This window comes from Ambystoma mexicanum, chromosome 2q, assembly GCF_040938575.1.
Source record: "Ambystoma mexicanum isolate Mex_15411 chromosome 2q, UKY_AmexF1_1, whole genome shotgun sequence".
Classification (NCBI taxonomy): domain Eukaryota; kingdom Metazoa; phylum Chordata; class Amphibia; order Caudata; family Ambystomatidae; genus Ambystoma; species Ambystoma mexicanum.
The window spans coordinates 304,746,766-304,767,398 of NC_090924.1; the positions used below are offsets into that span (position 1 = coordinate 304,746,766).

General features: G+C 46.8%; 1 protein-coding gene across 2 annotated transcripts in view; it reads right to left on the reverse strand.

The window, feature by feature from the left end:
- Positions 1-20,633, reverse strand: part of CHTF18 (chromosome transmission fidelity factor 18) — a 1,093,968-nt gene that overhangs the window by 572,528 nt on the left and 500,807 nt on the right. For both annotated transcript variants that reach the window (XM_069647269.1, XM_069647267.1), the window contains exon 17: positions 5,526-5,675. In XM_069647269.1, the coding sequence (XP_069503370.1) occupies positions 5,526-5,675 (150 nt within the window). The remainder of the gene's footprint in view (positions 1-5,525; positions 5,676-20,633) is intronic.

Consider the following 20,633-nt stretch of genomic DNA (forward strand, 5'->3'; position numbering starts at 1 on the left):
GGGGTAGACGTGAATCCCCCCTTTCCTGAGATACGCTGCCACCACCACCATGAGCTTGGTGAAGACCCTCGGGCGGAGGTGTCATGGGTATCAGGCAGGTAGTTGGGGCAAGCTGGGTGGAGGCTTGGCAGGCCTGGCATAGGCACACAAAGAACCCATAACAAATCCCTCCTTTCATTCCTTCCTAGTGTTTGTAGTAACTTCCTGGTTACCACTTCCTGTGGCCAAACAGGAAGTGCATGATAACTCATGAGCTCTCTACTGTTTGGGTGTGGCTGGCTATATAAGCCACACCCAAGATTCTTCCAGTGCTTCGTGTTGCTTACTGTGAGAGATATCAGCAACACACTTGCGTGCTCTGGATCAGCCAGCATCTGCTTACCTGCTCCGGATCATCCTGCTTCTGCTTACCTGCTCCGGATCATCCTGCTTCTGCTTACCTGCTCCGGATCATCCTGCTTCTGCTTACCCGCTCTGGATCATTTAGCTTCAGCTTACCTGGATCTTACTCCACGCCGCAGCTATCTCCAGTCAAGAGGGGACTTCTACACCGACACCTGTAAGAACAAAGAACAACAGCGTTAACACGCGCACATCAGTAACGCTGCGCATACTCACCGAATATTCCTGCGACGCTGGAATCCAGGTTAGTTGCACGAGCGCACAAACCCCTTAAGAAAGAAGAGACATTATTCATTGCGCTCGCTCCAATAGCGCGGACACTTATTTCACTGCGCTCTCTCTCTCTACGCGGTGCATACTTGCCAAAAGCCTCTGTGCAAACTTACCTAACCACCAAGTCTCTAGTAGCGCAGAACCCGGACTCGAGGCGCAAATACCACATAATTTCTCCTGCAAAAGAAAGGGAGAGATTACCGGGCACGCTCAAATTGAAGGCGCTGAGCAAACCTACCAGCAGCTAGCTTGTAGACGCAGCGCTTCTCACCCACAAAAATACCGGCAAAGACAATATGGACAATTTTGGACACTCAACATTCTCTGCGCAACGTTCACTTGTGGGAAGGACTTTCTAGCCAGTGAAGAAACCGGCGCCTTGAACTCTCGGCCTCACTGTAAAGGCATAAAACAACTTTGGCATCTGAACTCAGCCTACAGACACTGACACCAATCACACGAGTGAATCGCGCCCCTGCAAATTCAGGATGGAGTGCACACCCTACTAAAGATCAAGGTAAGCCCGTAGGGGACATCACAGCACACAGTAAAGAGAAGGGAAGGGCCCAGGGGAATCGGGAGAATTCAGGTCTGAGTGTACACCTTGTATTTGACAGGTATTCCTCTGGGTGAAACAGAGGAAGTGAAGACTCGGGGTCAAGGGAAGCTCATCCATCGCTCCTGCAGAGACACAGGTGAGTGTGACAGGAGGTCAATCCGAACGGTAGGACCCGAAATTGAAAATGCAAGTCGTCAACTGAGAACCTCAGGTACTTCTTGTGCTTGGGATGAACCGTCCTTGAGGTCTAGAGACACCAACCAGTCCTGAAGTTGAAGGGCCTGGAGGACTTGAGAGAGAGTAACTATCTTGAACTTGTCCTTCCTGAGGAGCTTGTTCAAACCACGCAAGTTCATGATGGGTCTCAATCCCCCCCACCTTTTTTCGTGATCAAAAAATATGGGGAATACAATCCCTTGTTCCTCTCCGCTACAGGCACCAGTTCTATGGCCCCTTTCTCCGGCAGGGATTTGATTTCCTGCACAAGGAGCAGATCCGGACTCTTCAAAGATAGATTCCCTGGTGGATTGTCGTGAGGCCTCTGCCGGAAAGGAAGGCAGTAGCCATGGGCTATGATCTCCAGAACCCACACATCTGAAGTAATGGCACGCCATTCTACAAGATGCTGCGCCAGCCTTCCCCCAACCGGCGAACCATGGGACATGGCCTCATGACTGAGCTGAAGCGGCTGCGGCAGTGCCTGAGGGCAAAGAGGCAACTGCCCGAGCGGCCTTGGCACCTCGAGTACCTTGCTTTCCACCTCTGGTACTCCTACGGTGGCCCCTTTGACTTGCAGCTCCCCTCGATCTACCAAAGGAAGAGTAGTATCGAAAGGAACCTCCCCTCCATTGCTGTCCCCTAGGACGAAAAGGCGCAGGTTGGCGAACTGCAGCACTCAACGACTTTGCTGCAGCTTTGGAGGTCTGGAACCTCTCAAGGCTCTCGTCAGCCTTGCTGCCAAAAAGATGGACACCATCAAAGGGCATGTTGAGAAGTTGGGCTTGTACGTCAGGAGCAAACCCCGACTTCCAGATTTGCGTGGTTGCTGATCACAGTGCTCGCTGCCATGGACCGGCTGACACAGTCTGCCATGTCCAGACCCGACTGAACGGATTCACACATGGCAACCTTTGCCTTCCTGAACGAGGGCAAGAAAACCATCCCGTTCCTCCCCTTCGGGAATATGTTCAGCCGCCAAAGACACAATTCCACAGAGTGTGAGTGAAACGTGCTAAGGCACACACAGAGTTGGCTGCCTGTAAAGCCATACGCCCTTAAGGAAATACTTTCTTCGCCCAGCCATCAAAACGTTTGTCGTCCCCATCAGGAGGGATGGTTGGGTACGACGCCTGCTTTGCTGGGGCCATAGCTGCCTGCACCACCAAACTCTCCAGGAGTAGGGTGCGTAGTCAAGTAGCAGGGGTCGCTACTGATTGGACGGTATTTTTTCAGCAACAACTTGCTTACAGCCGGGAGACTCTCCGGAGCACTACAAGCCGCCGCCACCCTTCTCTGTAAAGCCAGCCATATGAAATGGCAGCACCGGGTCAGTGGGTGGACCTTGGTCAAGGATATCTGTCAGGTCATCCTGCAGAAAATCCACTGGTGGCACAGACCACGCCACGTACTCTGTCACCCTTGACATGAGTCGCCTGTACGAAGATTCAGCATGCGTACCAGGCTCAGGCCTGCCAAACTCAACCTCCACGGAGGTATCAAGACATCTGGCTTTGTGCAAAGACTGACGCAGGTCTTCCAACTGCCTATGACCAGATAACAGGTCATCAAGAACCTCACCTTCCTCAGACCCTTCATCCACCTCAGAGATGTAATCCAGAGGCTGGAATAAATCCCTGGATGAGGGCACAGAAAAAGGCTCAAATACAGGCCTTATCGACTTCTTCAGGTCCTCCCTCGGAGTTTCCACCGATTCACGGGGTACCTCTGGTAAAGCCTCCTCAAAAGGCGTTGAGGGCTTCGACGGAATCGGCGTCAAGCGTGGCGCCGATGGATTCGACACAGACCTCAAGGGCGGTGCCCCGAGCGTGTCCTTCAACAGCCTCGGCACGATGGAGAGTCCCTCGACGGACATGGCGCCGATGGCGTCAACATCTTCTTAGAAGACCTCACAGGCTCTACCGGTCTCGAGGGCGTCTAGGACCGGGACCTGGAGCGGGCATGGCTAGAGAGATCCACCTTTTCCGACCAGGACCTCGAAGGTTACCGGTGATCGTGATGCCCGCCCAAGCCCGAAGGTGTGCGAACGGTGGCCCTAGCGGGTTCCTTGCCAGCTTCTCTCGAAGGCGCAAACGGAACAGAGCCCTGCGACTCGGAAATCTGCAACATTTCCTTACGAAATGTGTCCCATTCCGCAGGAGAGGAATGCTTGGTAGGACAAGCTACCTGCCGTCTGGCGGAGTCCTCGGACGAGGACAGGGAAGGCGACAGGTGACGGCGCTTTACTGAGTGCCTCGAAGAGGTAGAGGAATGGCAGGAACCACTCCGGGACCAAGACCCCCGGGACTTAAGCCGACGATGCGGCGAGTCGCCCCTCGAATCATCCGTCGAAAGCCCAGCGGATTTCAACTTTCGGGGCTTGGAAACCCTACCTACCGACAGCTTGACGTCAAAGACTGACATTCGTCACAATCATCAGTGGCGTGGTCCTCGCCGAGGCACCAGAGGCAGACTTTGTGCAGGTCTGTAATTGACATCTTGGAACCGCAGTCCCGACACTTCTTGAATCCCGACCGCAGGTTAGAAGAAGAAGACATGATAATTTCACAAACCAAGTTCGAAGAACCGATAGCATTAGAAGAACCGAGGCGCGCCGAGATCTCCGAAGCAAACATGTTCGCGGAAAAAATGAAACTGAGGCTATGGGTGTCGTGCGTCCTACTTATAACATCCGGTGACGTCGGCTTGACGGAGGCCCTCGAGGACAGCATATCGATGTCATCGACGCAGGACGCAGAAAGTTTTCCGAAGCAGCACAGCTGTGGTGATTACTTGTCATAGATGTGGAATACGTCAGAGGAACCAATCCCTTCGAAAAGCTTTCTCATGAGTAAAATGTACTTATTCATCTTGTGTACTCTTAAAGAGTTGTACATTCTTTACATTCCACATTTTCTTCCTCCAGATTGCCTAACTCCACTATTATGTTTTCGGACACTTCTTTAACCATGCCCATTTTCAAGATCACCCTGTCGCGTCTATATTAGTAGCAAGATGGCTCCACTAAACTAGAAAATGTTGGTTATCAAGGAACAGATTTGGCCTGTTTCCTACAACCAAACCTTGAGATAGCGTTCCATTACGTGGGTATTCCAATATGATGAAGCTGTGTATTTTTTGTATATTATTGCAATTTATAAAGTGCTTTTGCCAAGAGCTGTGCAAATCAAATTGGCAAAAAAAAGAAAGGTACACAAAACTGAAATGGATGATTAATGTGCATCAAACAGGGGTGAGATGGGCTCTATTTTGGTAATCAACACCACAAATAAGGTATCCAACATATGCTATTACAAAAGAAAAGTTGCATGGAAAAAAATATTTCACTCGAAGGCAATACACACAACAGTTCGATGAAACAATTCAAATATGCGAGAATACAAATATGCAATTTTACAAAGCGTAAATAAAAGAAAAAATGACCTAACAAACTTGAGACCAGAGAAGACATAACTGCACTAAACGGAAGGATATTACATGGAGGGTGACCCACAGATGCGCTGCAATCCACTGCAAAACCCTAGCCGAATTACAGATCTTCCCGCAGACTGGTCCTCTAGTATCAATGTTGGTGTTGAAAAACTACCATCTTAAACGTTAGGTGGCAAAGTCACCAAATATAAGCTACGCAGACTGGAACCCGTCCAGTTCCAGGAAAACCAATGCTTTCCAAACAGTATCCTTTTGCTGCGGTCAGGGTTGCAGAAACCCTGTCTGGCAACGGAAAGCTTGTCAGAGAAACAGGGGCAAGAGGTTCCAAATTAACAATCGCAAGTAGAGAACAATAGAGCCTCTTCAAAGGATACTTCTGCAACATCTCAGTTTATTAACCATGCAAGGCAAGTGGCTATAGAGATTAAGATTATGACATCAATGAGATGAGGTTACGGATGGGTCTAAACCTTGGTATAATGGCACTCATCGGAAGTAAACACTCCATGGTCTGAGTTTTGGGAAAATGATATTCAACAACACTGGGCTGAGCATGTAGAGAATTGTATCAAGGAGAATGCCTAACATATTGGACATGAAATCCAAGAAAGGGGTTACTCACCGGCCTGAGCTTTGGTGTGATGATATCAAGAAGAAGGCAGAGGGCCTCAAGGACAAGGGATTGCGGCCCAACATGGCTGCGAATGCCTGGATGGATTTCAGTGATCATAGAGGTAAGCAGGTTCTTCACTTGATTCAACTTGGACAATGCCTGTAACAAAAACAAAAAACAGATAATGCTACGAAATGGAATAAAAACATTGCTAACAGAAACTTAACAAAACATCCACGTATAAGAGTATTGCATGTTTCTTATTATTGCGCCACATTCACATCTTTTATATTTTAGGAAGAACATCTCATCTTACATCCACATATCCAACCGCAGATTCAATGTGTATAGACAACTCCCTCTTTATACTTCCTATATGACCTTTCAATATGTCCCAACCTCAGGCATCATTTCACCAACTGACATTTCATCTATCTCACATTGGGGGCAGAATTATGTATCCCCTTCCACAATCAACGCAGGCCTATCTCCATTTCGATAAGAAATTTGACAATGTCTCCTTAGGTGGTACGAGTCGAGGTAGACTTTAGTCAATGCAATCCATTGAGGTGGTACATGTAGGAGGGGGCTACAATGAGTCCAACCAGAGCAACACAATAATTCCAGTTAGACAGGCAAGTACAAAAATATGTAATGATTTATTAGGCTTTTGAAATACAAACTTTATTTATTGGGTATTTATAATACGCCTATACACAAGTGTTTTGAGGCGCAACAAGACAAGAGGGTGGGGGAACAGGGAGGACAAAACAAAACAATCCTAGTGGGCCTGGATACATTCAGATTGTGCAAGAGCAGTAACAGAAGTGCAGAAGAGAGGGCGGGGGAGGGGGTGGGTGCTGGTCAGGCTGGAAGGGCCTGTGAGAAAAGTGAGTGCCAGGGGAGGCCAGGTGGATATAGCCAGTGGAAAGCAGTGAGTGCAGGGAAAGGAAGGTCCACGAGTTAAGTGCAAGGTAAGGAGCCGGAAGGGCTACAAGGGTGCAGGCACAGCCAGGCTAGTGTGGGGGGAGGGGCCGGAAGGACAGTGCCAGTTTCGGAAGGCTGGAGGTCAGGATAGACCGAGTGCAGGGGTAGACTGGATTAGGGGGGCCGTTGTGCCCTGTAAGACTCTAGAGAAACCAGGCAGCAGGTCAAGAGGCAGACAAGGACATTAGCAGGGGAGGGAGAGAGGGAAGGAAGAAGAGAAAAGGAAGGTCTTGAGAAGCTTCCAGAACTTAGAGATCCGGCTCAAGTCTGAGAGGGGCGGGGAGGCATTTGTGGAGGAGCCCCCCACTCTGCTTGGAAAATAATCTGATTTGCAGAGTTAGAGCTAATCGACCAAAAGGCATTTAGGGAGGTATTTAGGGAGTGGAAGTTGGGTGTAGAGGGGTCCCAGGCCCCAGAAAGCCTTGTGGATTATGCAGAGTGTCTTGAATTTGATCCTTGCAGCAACCAGGAGCCAGTGGAAAGATTTTGGGACTGGATAGATGCGGTCCCTGGGCTTGAGGCCAAGGATAAGTCTTGTAGTCCTGTTATGGATTAGTTGAAGGGGCGAAGGGAGGAGTTAGGGAGATTGAGGAAGAGGCTGTTGCATTAGTCCATCCTGGAGAGGTCCATAGCTCTGTAGACATTGAGTTTCTGGGGGAAGCAGAGGAAAGGAAGAATGCCTCTGAGGAGGTGCAGCTGAAAGTGGCCCTTCTTGGCTAGGTCCATGAAGTGAGGAACGAAGGAGAGGAGTCAAAGATTACACCAATGTTTTTTGCCTCACAGGAGGGTGAGGGTGGCCCATTGAGGACGGCCAGTGTGTGGAAGGGAAAGAGGGTGCAGGAGTCCCAATGAGAAGGATCTCCATCTTACTAGCATTAAGCCACAGATAGTTAGCAGTGCACCATGCCTGAATAGCAGACAGGTAACCAGGGATGAGAGAGGGAGAGGAGGAAGCCTATGAGGGAAGCTTGTAGGAGAGATGCAGGTCATCCGCATAACACTGGAAGTTAAGAGAAGGTGGAGATCAAATGGTCTAGGGGGCCAGGTAGATGTTGAAAAGTCAAGGCAAGAGGATAGAGCCCTGAGGGACACTGCATGTGGAAAGTGAGTTGGTTCAGGAAAAAGTGCCCAGTTGAACCTGTGAAGGTCAGTCCGAGAGCAAGGAAATCAACGGTTACCAGACATTTGGTTGAAAAAAATTGGTCGACCAGACAAATGGTTGAACCAATTTGGTCGAAAACCAAATGGTCGAATTTGTATTTTTTTTTATTTTCACCCCTTTTTTTGGGGGGGGGGGGGGGGGGGTCCCCCTCCCAGCCCCCTTTTTTTCTAAAAACCCCTTTTTTTAAAAAAAAAAAACGAAAACCCAAAAAATATATATATAAATAAAATAAAAAAATTCGACCATTTGGTTTTTAACGAAATTGCGTCGACCAAATGTCTTTTGACCAGTTTTCAGTCGACCAAATGTCTGGACACCAAAATCAACCAGTCCAGAGCCAGGTCCGTGATGCCAAGGTTATCACACTGCCTATTTATCAGGGTGGCAGGATTGACCGTATCAAAGGCAGAGGAAAGGTCAAGAAGGATGAGAATGGAAAGGTAGCTGGAATCGAGATTAGAGAGCAAGTCTTCGCAGGTGTTCAGCAGAGCAGTTTCCGTGCCTCTGGCAGCTCCGAAGACAGACTGGTGCTTGTGGAGACAACCAACAGATTCAGTGTGGTGGATAAGCTGGGAGATGGCCAGCTTCTCAAAGAGTTTGCCCAGGAAGGGGGTAATGAAGGTAGGGTGGTAGTTTGCGTACAGTAAGGGATGGCAGAAGGCTTTTTGAGGAGGGAGTCCTTGAGGAGTGAGGGAAAGGATCCAGAGGCAAAGGAGTGATTGCAGGAATTGGCCAAGGCTGGAGCAATGGAGACAATGTTGTCCTTGATAGTTCTGGAGGATCAGGGGAGCAACCGTTTGGATGTGAATTTCACAGAGCGGATTTGTCTGGAAACCTCATAAGGTGTTATGGGAGCAAAAGAGGAGAGTAGGTTGGGCGGGTAGAGGGGGGCCAAGGGAGGCCAGAGAGCAGGCGCAGGAGAAGAATGTGGAGTAGAGGAGAATGAAGTGAGACCAGAGAAGTGCAGAGGCCCAGCCAGGGAAGGCAGAGAAGTGGAGACTGCAGTAGGGTTGGTGAGTTCCTTGCAGATTTTGACAATGTTCATCCATGTTGTTAGTGTTCGCAGAGCTGCAAGCTTGGACATAGGCCCTATTCTTCGAGGGGATGGAGAATCTGTATTGCCTTTGGAGCAGGCGCAGGCCAGTTGGTCAGAGGATGTGCTTGAAGCCTGCCACTTCCGCTAAGCTGCTCTGCATTTCAAAGCAGCCAGGTCGGAGTCATACCAGGAGTTGCACTTCGAGGCAGGGTTCATGTGGATCCTCATGACCGGGGCAAGGATGTCCAGAGTGTTGGAGATGGAAGACTAGTAAGGGCTGTGTCAGAGTGAGGGTCAGTGGCAGGAGGAGGAGCGAAGGAGGCGGCAAAAGCAGCAACTGACACTCACTTCATAGGTCGAATGACAGAGAAGGTGGCTGGCAGTGCAGATGGGGGACCCAGGAGGTCCAGGTGAGAGGACAGGAGCGCATGACCAGACCAGGAGAGAGAAGTAATAAGATGGTTGGGTATGGGGATGTCTGAAGAGATGAGAACATCAAAGGTGTGTCTGGCTGAGTGCGTCAGACCGGAGGGAAGAATGGAGAGGGAAAGAGTCACAGAGGCTGCAGAAGAGCCCAGAGGCCAAATCAGGGGAGTCAAGGTGAATATTGATGTCTCAGAGGAGGAGACGCTTGGTGGAGGAGGCCAGGAGAGAAGAAGTGTCGGTCAGCCCATTCTGAGAGGACCAAGCCTGTAGACAAGGCATTCAAAAGAAGAGTAGGCCTGAGTTGGTAGGATAGTAGCAGGGATCCACTGAGGGAAGATCAGGCCTGGGAATGGAGAGGATCTTGTAATCCACAGGGAGGAGCGTGTCAAAACTTGTGACAGAGCTGGCAGTGAACCACATCTCGGTGGGAGTGAGGACGTCTAGGTCTTCAAGGAGGTGGCAGATGTCAGAGGAGTGTTTGGCGGCTGAGCGAGAGTTGAGGGTAGCTAATTGGTGCAGGTTGCCACTTATGAAGGTCTTCCGAGGAGAGGTACAGGAATGTGGTACACCTGTCAGAGGTGGCAGAGGGGCTAGAGGTGTGGCAGAAAGAGGACTGGCAGGAGAGGGGAGGAAGTTGATGAGGGACGGAAGACGCCTATCAAGAAGGAGGCGCTTGGGCTGAGAGAGCCCTGGACCATGACAGTGCCATTTAGATATGCATTAATGCTGACACTAGAGGACAGGAAGGATGTCAAGAGTACCTCCCAACGGGGGCCACCATTAAGGGAAGAGAAAGGGGAGAGCACAGAGACCATAAGGGGAATCCAAAGGTCCGGAGAAGGAACGACAAAGAGGATGTCAGTGGTAGTCTGCCTGGGAGAAGCAGTGACATAGTTGTCAGCGATGGGCAGGCCTGGATTGAAGATCAGGAGATCCTTCTTGAACATTTTGCTTCCAGACTTTGACAGAGGGATAGGATAGATGATAGAGTAGCAATTAAAGAAGATAGGGGAGATTTAGAGCATCTTTGAGGGAGAGTGCAGAGAGAAGCAAAGGGGGAGAGAGGGAGTAACTGCAGAGCACAACACCAACTACAACCAACAGCAATGTAACAATCAAGAGTCAAGTGTCCAGAAAGGGAAAAAAGGCCTGGGTTACATCATTTAGCAGAATGCATGACACCTAGAAGCGAGTTATCATGACACAGGGAAGAACCTAGATGGAGGAATAGAGGGAAAAGCCCATTGTTTTTTATTTTAAACAGCAGCAATGCAAGAACACAGATTCAACTTTCCTAGAAAAGAGGGAAAAAGCCTAATTTTTTCTTTAAACAGCAGCAAATGCGAGCCCACACAAATTTGACATTTCTTGAAAAGAGCGAGAGCCCCACAAGCTAATTATGACAATTCACCAATGACATATGGATAACATACAACTGCCAAGTGCAGCAAACTACAGAATTAAATAATAGAAGTAACAAGAGAGGAGGTACAGTTAAACAGGGCAGTAATGGCTTTTCCCCCTGCTCGCACTACATTAAGCAATGAAACGACTAGTCAAATATTGTCACACACCAACTATAAAATACATGCATTAACCTGTAGGAGAAGATCAATACGACTCAAAACCAGTGCAATACACGCAAGTAGACAGATGCATAAAACACAGTAGAAACACTTTAGAGCAACACTGGGCTGATTCCCCAGCACTTAATATGTCCAGCCCTAAGAAAGATTGGGGCCTAGTGCCCCTAAGGTCATAATTTCCAAAGCTATACTTTTCAGGTATGTTTACTATGCTTACCGAGTTCAGGTAAGCACTCCCTCCAGAGCACTACACTAGGGTAGGCCCAGAAAGGTATCCACAAGTAGATTGCCATTGATCTAGGTAAGGAAAGCGAGAGGTAGGGACAGGATGTTACGCTCATGTAACCCTAAGGAGGATAGAAAGGAAAATGAACAGGTATGTTAACTTACCACCTTTACTCCGATTTCACCAGAGACCACTGCTGAGGTTCTGGATTCCTGTGGCGACACGTTCTTCTGTACCTGGTCGGCTGAGTTAGGCAGAGAAGTCAAGGGTGCCAAGATCAGGCTCTGACGCAGGGTTTAGTTTTGGTCGGTTATGGTGCTTGAATCTCGATACCAGGCACCTTCCAGCTGAATAACTGAAGACACTTCCACAGAGCGAAGACGGCAGATTTCAATAGGAGTCACCACCATAAGGCTGCGACAAGCAATATTCTATGGACACACAAAGAAGCAGGCAATGCAAGGCTTCCATTGGGATTAAAAGGCTAAAAATGCAGGAGCAGGCAACTGGTAGCACAAGCTGACGATCATTCAAGTTCCCAGGATGCACTCGTACAGGCAACAGCTGCAGCGAGGTAGACCAGGAGAGAGTGGGCTAATCCACTGGTTAGCCCAGAGACACTTCAGAAGGCAGGGATTTTCGAGTAGGGGTCGGGACTGGTTGTTCACACTGGTCCAGGGGTAAAAGCACTGATGAGGGTCTTCATATTAGGCAGAGGAGCAGGGCTTCACCAGAACTTCACTGGAGTTTATGGTCAGCTGCAAAGGTCAGCCTCAAGTCGTCAGCGGCTGCACTTCTTCCTAGGGGTCTTGTGTCCAATGATGATCTGTGGAATGGCTGCAGGAATCCTCCTTTAAGCAAAGATTTGGACTGGGAGCTCGCCCAGGTCCATCAATGGCAAGGAATTGCAAGATTCAAACTGGAAGTGGCTATTCAATCGTGGATAGCCACTGGTCACACAATCTGCGCAGCAACCGACATTCAGGGACTTGGATGTTGACTGGGACGAGACAGACCCTGCCTCCATATCCAGCCACACGCAAATACCCCCCCACACCCCTTCGCATGGGAAATCGGAAGCTTTCCTTAGGAAAGGGCATTCCATATATGGCTATTTCAGACCAGATATGGCAGAAAGAAGGGCCAAGAACAATATAGCCAAAGGAAAAGCGACAATCTTGTGGCAGCGCCATTTTAGAGTGCTAGCAACTCTCAGAAGCCATTTGCGGTAAATGCAAAAGTGTACAAGTAAAAGGTTCACACATGTTAGAAAAATGTCCCCCTGCCACCAGCCCATCCTGTACATATTGGTTTTGTAATCAAAAAGCCACAAAACAAAAAAAAGGTTATAAGGAGACAAAGTATCCTAACCAAACTTCACTTTAGGGTGATGTGTGCAGCTTTAAAAATACATTAACTAAATAAAGAGACATAAGGCCAGATTTATAATGTGTTTTTCAATGGGATTGTGCCATTGTAAAATGCTTTTGTAAAGCATGCCCATAGTCTCAGGTCTGATAGTCTTATGGACTAATCAGTTTCTGCATAAAAATGAGCATAAAGCAAGTAAAGTAAATCAGAAGCCTTTACCTACCTTCAAAAAGTCAGGTCATCAATCAAACAAACAAAAAGAAAAGGTGTCCCATAAAGGTCTATGGGAGGAAAGAAGCAAAAAGAAAATCCTTCTCGACAACCATGAACAAGGTATTTGCCCTGAAACCATCCATCTACACATTAAATTGGTAGAAGTATAGATCTGTACCCGTCAGTGCCCTGCTTGAAAAACCCGATAGAAAGGATAAATAGATTAACTCTTGGTTCCTTGGATCATTGCACTGTCCAGGAGAGGCACAGAGAGTGAAATGACTTGTGAGCAGCTTGCAAACAGCTATGCAAGAATACAAGTAAAATGCAATTTTTGGGGGTCTACTTCCCTTTTTATGCCACCCCTGTAGGCGGATTATGTAGGGAGACTTAGCAGAGAAACTTAGCAGATGCATAGCATAGTGCAGGGTGTTAGCCTTAAAATGACATTGCTAATTGAAGTACTATTGACATTAGCAAATAGACTTGGGCCAGAGTGGGTTTTGTAGGGAAGGCATGGTTTCTCAAGTATGACACTGACACAATCTATACAAGTTGTAAAACGTTTATGAAAATGATGGGGGTCGCAGAAACTCCTAATGTGCCCTATAACCAAGATGGGAGTAGTCTTGACCATCAAACGAACAAAAAAGTCCTAGTGGCGTCAGTCAAATCAAAATGGCATACGCTAACAAAACCTAATGCCTGTCCCATCTCTTGCGGAAGGAGGTAGGAGCAAGCCCCAATTACAGCAGTGGCAGGGGTAAACTATGTCTATCATCTACAAAATTGATTTGATTATTAATTTGCCGGAATAGCGTTGGCCTTTAAATATTCACAGAGAAAATGTCTGTGCAGTTCAGTCCTGAAGTAGTCCTTTTTAAGTTTAAGCAGATCTTCGTTATAACTGGAATGAGCCACCATTTGATTTGTGCCTGTAGGATCAAAGATGGACGGGCCACTAATTACCTCAGAGGTCTGATCTACCGTATAGGTCAAGGTTTGGTTTTCGGCCATCCCTTAAACTAAAGCTGGGTACAAATATGGGGGCAAGGCAGTGGTCGGGTGTGGACGTCCACTGTTGTTGGAGATGCGATAGTAATTGGAAACGCAGGTATAACTGCGGAACTCACATTAATTGATATAGAGTTACTCAGTCTTATTGAACCCTAAGCAACCCAGGTTGCTAATATATGCGGAAGCAGGTAGTACAGAAAAAGTGTAAAAAGGAGAAATGTACGCAAAAGGAACAATCAGTGTTCAAAAGAATAAAGGTAGTTGAACCAGCTCTCTTCCTCACGTTAAACCTCACGGAGTAAGGCTGTCCCTGTAGGCAGCATGACACACTCTGGCTCGGTTTGTAACACTCTAAGCAGTCCCAAACCATGGATTGAGGCCCGCCTGGCCTTCCACGTTAAAGTCTTTTTCTTTACTTTCCAAAATATATTTCCAACGTAAAGTTCACGAAGGTCCCCCTCTGCTGGGCTCAGACCTCTCAAGTCACAGTTCAACACAAACTTGCAAGGGGGCTCCCTTTCCCAAGTTTTTTGTACTTCGGGTCTCCCTCAATTGAGCTCAAACACCTTTCGAATGTGCGTGGCGCTTTTACCAGAGCACCACAGGACCACTTCGACTCAAATTTCAGTTACTTTCACTGAATTGGCTTTCGCTGTCTGTTTGCTTTATAACACCTAGAATGTACAATTCACAGAGACTTTTGAATGGGCTATTTCCTTTTGCCTGGACCACTTAGTTACTTAGTATTGCTGATCGCTCAGCTGCTTTTTACTTCAAAGTTCATTCACATGTCTGACTTTCTTCGCATTTCATCCACATATGTGCAGCCTTCACTTGATAAAATGTTGCTACATCATTTGCTTTAACACACACCAGTCTCTTAGGTTGCTTGCCAACTCACCGGCTGTGTGCGCTTCTTTCTTGTTTTACTATTTTCAGTTCACGAGTCAAGGTTAGTACCACAGGCTTGGCCTCGCCCCCCCAAATCTGCTGTTCACCTGGGACGGTTGCTGGTATCCTTGGAACACTATGCAATCTTCACCTATGGGATCTGGCCTTCTCCACGCGTCTTTCGCTGTCTGTTGGAGGCAACGACCTCCGGTAGGGAACCCTTGGGGTTTTTGGCCCGCTGCTTGCGTCCCTTGGTCCGTTGCTCTGCTCCATTGTCTGTGCCCTTGTCCCGGATGTTCTGCTCGTGTTCCACCTTGCTCCAAGTGTGTCTTTAGGTGTTGCCTTTTATTCGTGTGAGGAGAGCCAACTGGTATCGGGTGTATGACTTTGCCTGACCCTGACAAGTTTAAAAGGACATACCAGTACAATGTGAGAGAATTAGTCTGTTTGCTCTTAGTCGTCCTCATCCTCGGCCCAGTGTTTGTGAAAAAAGAGGTGGGGGCGGGGAGGAGTTGGGACTTTGGAAAATCCTATAAAATAGGATGGGATAGATGAACAAAAAAAGGGGGATACCATGTCTCACCATCGGAAGCCTCACCCCCACCCCCCGAAGACCCCTCACCCAGGTGATCCTCCCGCACTGGTCCACCCCCAGGTCTGGATCCAAAGGTGATGGCCGTGCCCTGGCCACCTGATAGAGTGATCCCAGGAACTAGTGGCTGAGACACCCTCTGGTTTCTAACAGTTTGCTTAGGCAATAAGCCTTGTTGCAGACTGCAGGTGCACGAACATTCACACTGCAAAGTTAATTTAGGAAATCTGAACAGCAGTGTTTGGCGGACGCTTAACTCGGAGCACAGTGAGACAGGAGAATGTGCGCATGAAACAACAATTTCATTGCTCAGGCTGGTGCAAAACAGTTAACAGAAAGGAAGTTTTGTTTCACATTTCGGTGTAGGGCATAACTGCTGTGCACAGGTCATCGTAGAAAAGAACAGAAAAGGCTGGAAAGTTACCAGGGGTGTTGGCTAAAGGGGGGGTAGTGATTGATCAGACGCATCATTCATGATATCACAATGGTGTCTGAGAATAGGTGGAGAAACCATAAAGAATTCATAAAGAGGCATAGGTAGATGGAAGGAGAAAAAAAGAGCTTAAAAAGTGAGGAGAGGAAAGAAAAAAGGAATTGGACGTGCAAAAATCAAGAACAGAGAGAGGAGGCAAAGGAGAAAAAGGAAAATTAAGGAAATCGGATCAGTTGAAGACCGGCTTGCTGTGACTGTGCAAACTGTGGGGAGCCGGGCACTGTGCTGGGGCTCACTGACACTGGAGAGAGCAGTTCTTGGCAGAGAAAGACAGTAGCTGAGAAGGGAGGATGCGATCCAGTGAAACGAAATGCACAGCAAGCAGAGACTGCAGACACTAAAATCTTGGCAAGTGTAGGTAACAAAATGTTTTAACTAAGACACCTCCTATAGTCTAATTAGTGAAATGTCAAACTGGAAACAAAAGGGCAAGAACTTATTTGTCTTTGAGGTAGCAAAAGACAACTAGGTCTGCCCGGGTGTAAATTGTGAATAGTTTGGAAAGGGAGTTTTGTTCTGTCGGTCAGGAGTGCTCCAAAACTTGCCAAGTATAGATCTACGGTTTCGTCCTGGTTTTGTGCCAGGTTTGCTAATGAGTACTAGCTAGGTTGTCTCAAGAAAAAGATAAATCACTGTTGTGGGGTGGGGTTGTCAAGCAAGTTTAAAAGCATGAATATAACATGGGAATATATAATGTAATGATGAATTATGAAAGCTGCGTTTTTGCAAAGTGTGCCCATGTGTGATAAGTAGTCATTACATATTTGTTGTTTTTGATGAAACATAATATAACAAAAAACTCTAAACAAAAACAAGTTACGATTATCACTGCTTCTAAAATTATTTTGATTTCTGAAAAAGGTGTGAAAGTGTTTATTAACCAATTACCATAATACTGAGCTTTGTAGATGTGTTGCCTGGCATGGTATCAAGCCTCTTTGATTTAGGCAAAGGATGCTGAAATAAAGCGTAGTCATGAAAGGAGACCAAATAAAAAGTTCTGACATTTTGGTGGGAAATGCTGGCATGGGTGGCTAAGTGCATTTGTTAGGCGTGGCGCTTTATAGTGACCATACTGTGCTGTGCACACTTAACTGTTTTAGAGAATCATCTTAGTGGTACTGTGCATTAGATAATATTGGCACACTACTGGCACAGTGTGTTAAATAACATTGGCACATTGCAAACATGATGGAGGTTGAAATTGCCGACCTCTGCAATTACAATGAAGTCAAGTTTTTTGCTTTAGCAACTTGGACATCAGAAAATATCTTGAGTTGGCAAGAAAGTGAATAGTAGCAGAAAGCAGAAGTAGATAAAGAAGGCCCTGCGCAGTTGTTTGCAGGGGGGACTGTGCTTGATTTGTGCTTATTCAGGCTTTTTCACTCTGAGGACAGAAAATCACAAGACTGTTTGGTTCACCTTGGAGTGAACGCATGTTTCATTTTGCACAGGCTCATTGATCTGAAAATGAAGGATGGTGAGGTCCTTACAGGCTTGCAATGTGAGTTGGCAGTCATGTGTTGCAAAAAGGTGTCTCAATTAGATGAGAGCCCAGAAAAGGGACAGCTTAGTGCATAATTGCAATCCAAATGTGATCCATTAAATAATGTACAGATTGCGCAAAAAAGGGGAAGATGGTGGAAAGTGAAGAGGAGATTGCTCACCTAAAGACGGTTTTAGAAGGTGTCCAGACAGACGGTGTTCTAGCTTTGTCAGAAGTGCAGGCACTACACAAACATAGGAACCAGTCCTTCTAGGGACATTCAATCTTTAGAAGATGAGGTATTTAGGTTAATGTCTGAAGATGATGAAAAATGGAAGCAATTAATTATTACCAAGTGCAGGTCACAGAAATTGATGATTTGATAGTTAAATTGAGAGGCGAGGGCTCTGCATTTTACACAGAGATTCAACCTTTGCAGTCCAAGCTTAGAGAGTGTCAACATTTGGATTTCAGATGTACTGAACTGCCCTCAGGGTCCAGTGCTAGCAGGGCATGATTTTCACTGAGGCTGTGCTAAGCCATAGTCTGTGAACTTTGCATGCCGATATGCACTCGGCGACGGCTGGCTACACTCCAGTGATAGAGAATGGGCCTGCCGCTGCAGAGCAGAGAGGTGGGTCAAAGCGAAGTACAGTTTAATCCTCTTAAAATGATGAAAAATATTAGGAGCTTAATTAAACAATTTAGGAAAGATTTAGGTGTTACTAGTGAGGAACATTTGGTACCGGACCTTGAACTATATCGTACGTTGGACATCCCTAAAACCCAATAGTCAGGTTTTTCCATCTCGCGGTTTTATTTATTTTTCGTTTGTTAGGCGCTGTTGCACCATTTAGGCGATGGTCATTGTTTTACAAGAGAAGGTTCTGTGGTTCACTACAACGCTCCGTCTCACTGGAGTCAGCCAATTCTGCCTGTACAAGTATTAGCGGTCTAGTCTTTCCACGTCCTCAACGAACGTTGGATGCAAGTCATGTGATCCCTTTAAAGCAGAAGCGGGACTCTCTTCGTAGCGTCGCTACTGTTTTCAGAGACGCTCCGTACGTTCGCATCTAGGGAGAATCAGTTTCCTCTAACATTCTTTCTCCTTTTTTCTTGCTTACACTAACCACTCTATTTTGTACCGTAGAGCATCTTTCCAGTGCCATTTCCCCGCGATTCGCCCAAGTTCGCCCGTACTTCCGGGTCTGCCGAATCCAGCCTCCTCTCCTTCTTTCAGTCCCCGATCGGGTGAACTCTTGTTCCTCCTCCCGCCTAACACAGTGAGTGGTCTCTTCCCCGTTCTCTGTTCCTACCTTATTTCATTTCCTGCACTTACTCACCTTCCATTACAGGATCCACCGGAGCAATTGGGAAATTTATTCCAGACGGGTTCCCTTTCCAGGAGTTTTCTTCGCTCCATGTAGAAGCCTTTCCTGGTACTGGTATTCCAGTAAGACCTTTCTCCTTTCTTTCCATCTCGAACACTCCATCTCTTATCAATCACACACTCACCAATCATTCTTCTTACCCTTTAGAGTCCCGGCTTCCCGTACTACAGAGAATTCACAACAGAAGACATCCATCCACCCCAGAAAGGCATTCGTCTAGATCGTCTGTGAAACATTAAAAAACAAATATTAAATACAGTGGGGGCGGGGGCAAACCTACTATGCATTGTGAGTGTTCAGAACGTGCAAGTGCAGAAGGGAGGGTGAATGGGATAGGTGATGGGGTGCTCATGGGTGAGCAAAATGCGAAAGTGCAATGTATGCTAAGTGCGAGCGTCCAGGGTGGAGGATGTGGCGAGGCAAATACAGAGGATAGACAGAAGCTGGGGGCGATTCGGTGTTGGAGGTCAGGGCCCCGAGGACGCACAAGGGCCCTGGACACCAATCAAGCAACTGTGAGATTAGCAGAGGAGAGAGAGGGAGGGAAGGAGGTGGTAAAGACGGAGAGGTAGGCTGTTCCACAGAAGGGAGCCAGACGAGAAAACTTCCCCTCTGTTTAGCAAAACGCTTTCCTCACTGAGAGTTAGTGTCAGAGGAGTACAGGGATCTAGAGGGGGAATATTTAGTAAGAGAGTTGCAGATAGTGTGGTCCCCCGGCACCAGACAACCTTGTGGATGATGATGAGGGATTTGAATTTAATCCATGAAGCAACAGGGAGCCAATGAAGACTTTTTAGGGCAGGAGAGATGCAGTCCCTGGGCTTGAGGCCAAGGATAAGTCTCACTGCCCTATTCTGGATTAGCTGGACGGGTCGTAGAGTGGAAGAAGGTAGATTCAGGAGGGGGCTACTGCAATAGTCAAGTCTAGAGAGAACCAGGGATTGGGTAACATTGAGCTTCTGTTAGGGAATTATAGGTATAGGTAATTCACATTTATTTTAAATAAACCAAGTCACCTCTTAGTCTAATTAGTGAAGTATCAAACTGGAAACGAATGGGCAAGAATGTATTTGTCTTTCAGGTACCAAAGACAACTATGTTAGCCTGGGTATAAATTGTGAATTGTTCGACAGGGGGAAGTTTTGTTCTGTCGTTCAGAAGTGCTCAAAAACTTGCCAAGTACAGATCCAAGGTTGCGTCTAGGGAATTCATATTTCTGATAAATATGCTAATGAGTACTAGCTATGTTCGCTCAATAAAAAGATAAATCACTGTTGTTCAGTGCGGGTTGTCAAAGGAGTTTAAAAGCATGACGATAACATGTTAATATAAAGGTAATAATGATTATGAAAGCTGCACTTTTGCACAGCTGTTATATATGTTTCTTATGTTGAAATGTTCTCCTGCAAGTGTCCCCGTGTGATAAGTAGTTATTACATATTGGTTGTTTTTGATGAAACATAATAAAACCAAAAACTCTAAACACAAAAATAAGGTGTTGTGATTACCATTGCCTCAAATTATTTTGGTTTCTGAAAAAGGAGTGAAAGTGTATGTTTACTGATTGGAGTAACACCAAGCTTTGTAGATGTGTTGCCTGGTATGGTACTAAGCCCCATTGATTTAGTCGAAGGATCCCAAAATAAAGTTTAGTCCCAAAAGGTGATGATAAAAAAGTTCCTACAGCCCTAAATTTATTTTGCTTTTTTCGCCCCATTTGGTTTCTAGGATCTCTTATTTTTGTGGTTAGACAGGCTTCTACTGAAGTCTGCCTGCCACTGCAAGTCCTATTATAGCCCTCATCACTCTCTGTTAGGCAGAAACCTGTGCAGTTCCCTCTGGGACCACTGCAAAAGATTTAAGACTACAGGTGTTTGGCAGTAAACCCACTTGGTAGCAGTCTGTACCACACAGATTCACTTGATAGGTGTGGCTGAGCAGTCAGTCTTCCCTCAAGAAGAGTTAGGCAGTATACAGAGTATTCACAATAGGTCAAGAGAACACAGGGGAACAAGTAAACACTGACCAGGGCTTGGTGTAAAAGAGATATAATTATTTATTTAAAACCACATCTAGAAAAACACACAGGCACTAATAGTAAGCAATTCCAAAACACGGTCACTAAAAGATATACACTCCCTTAAAAGAATATTAGACAAGTCTTAAGTAAAGCCCCACTTATTTTCAGACAGCGGTGAGCGCTTAACGTAGATGGCACTCTAATAATTTGGTTTAAAAGG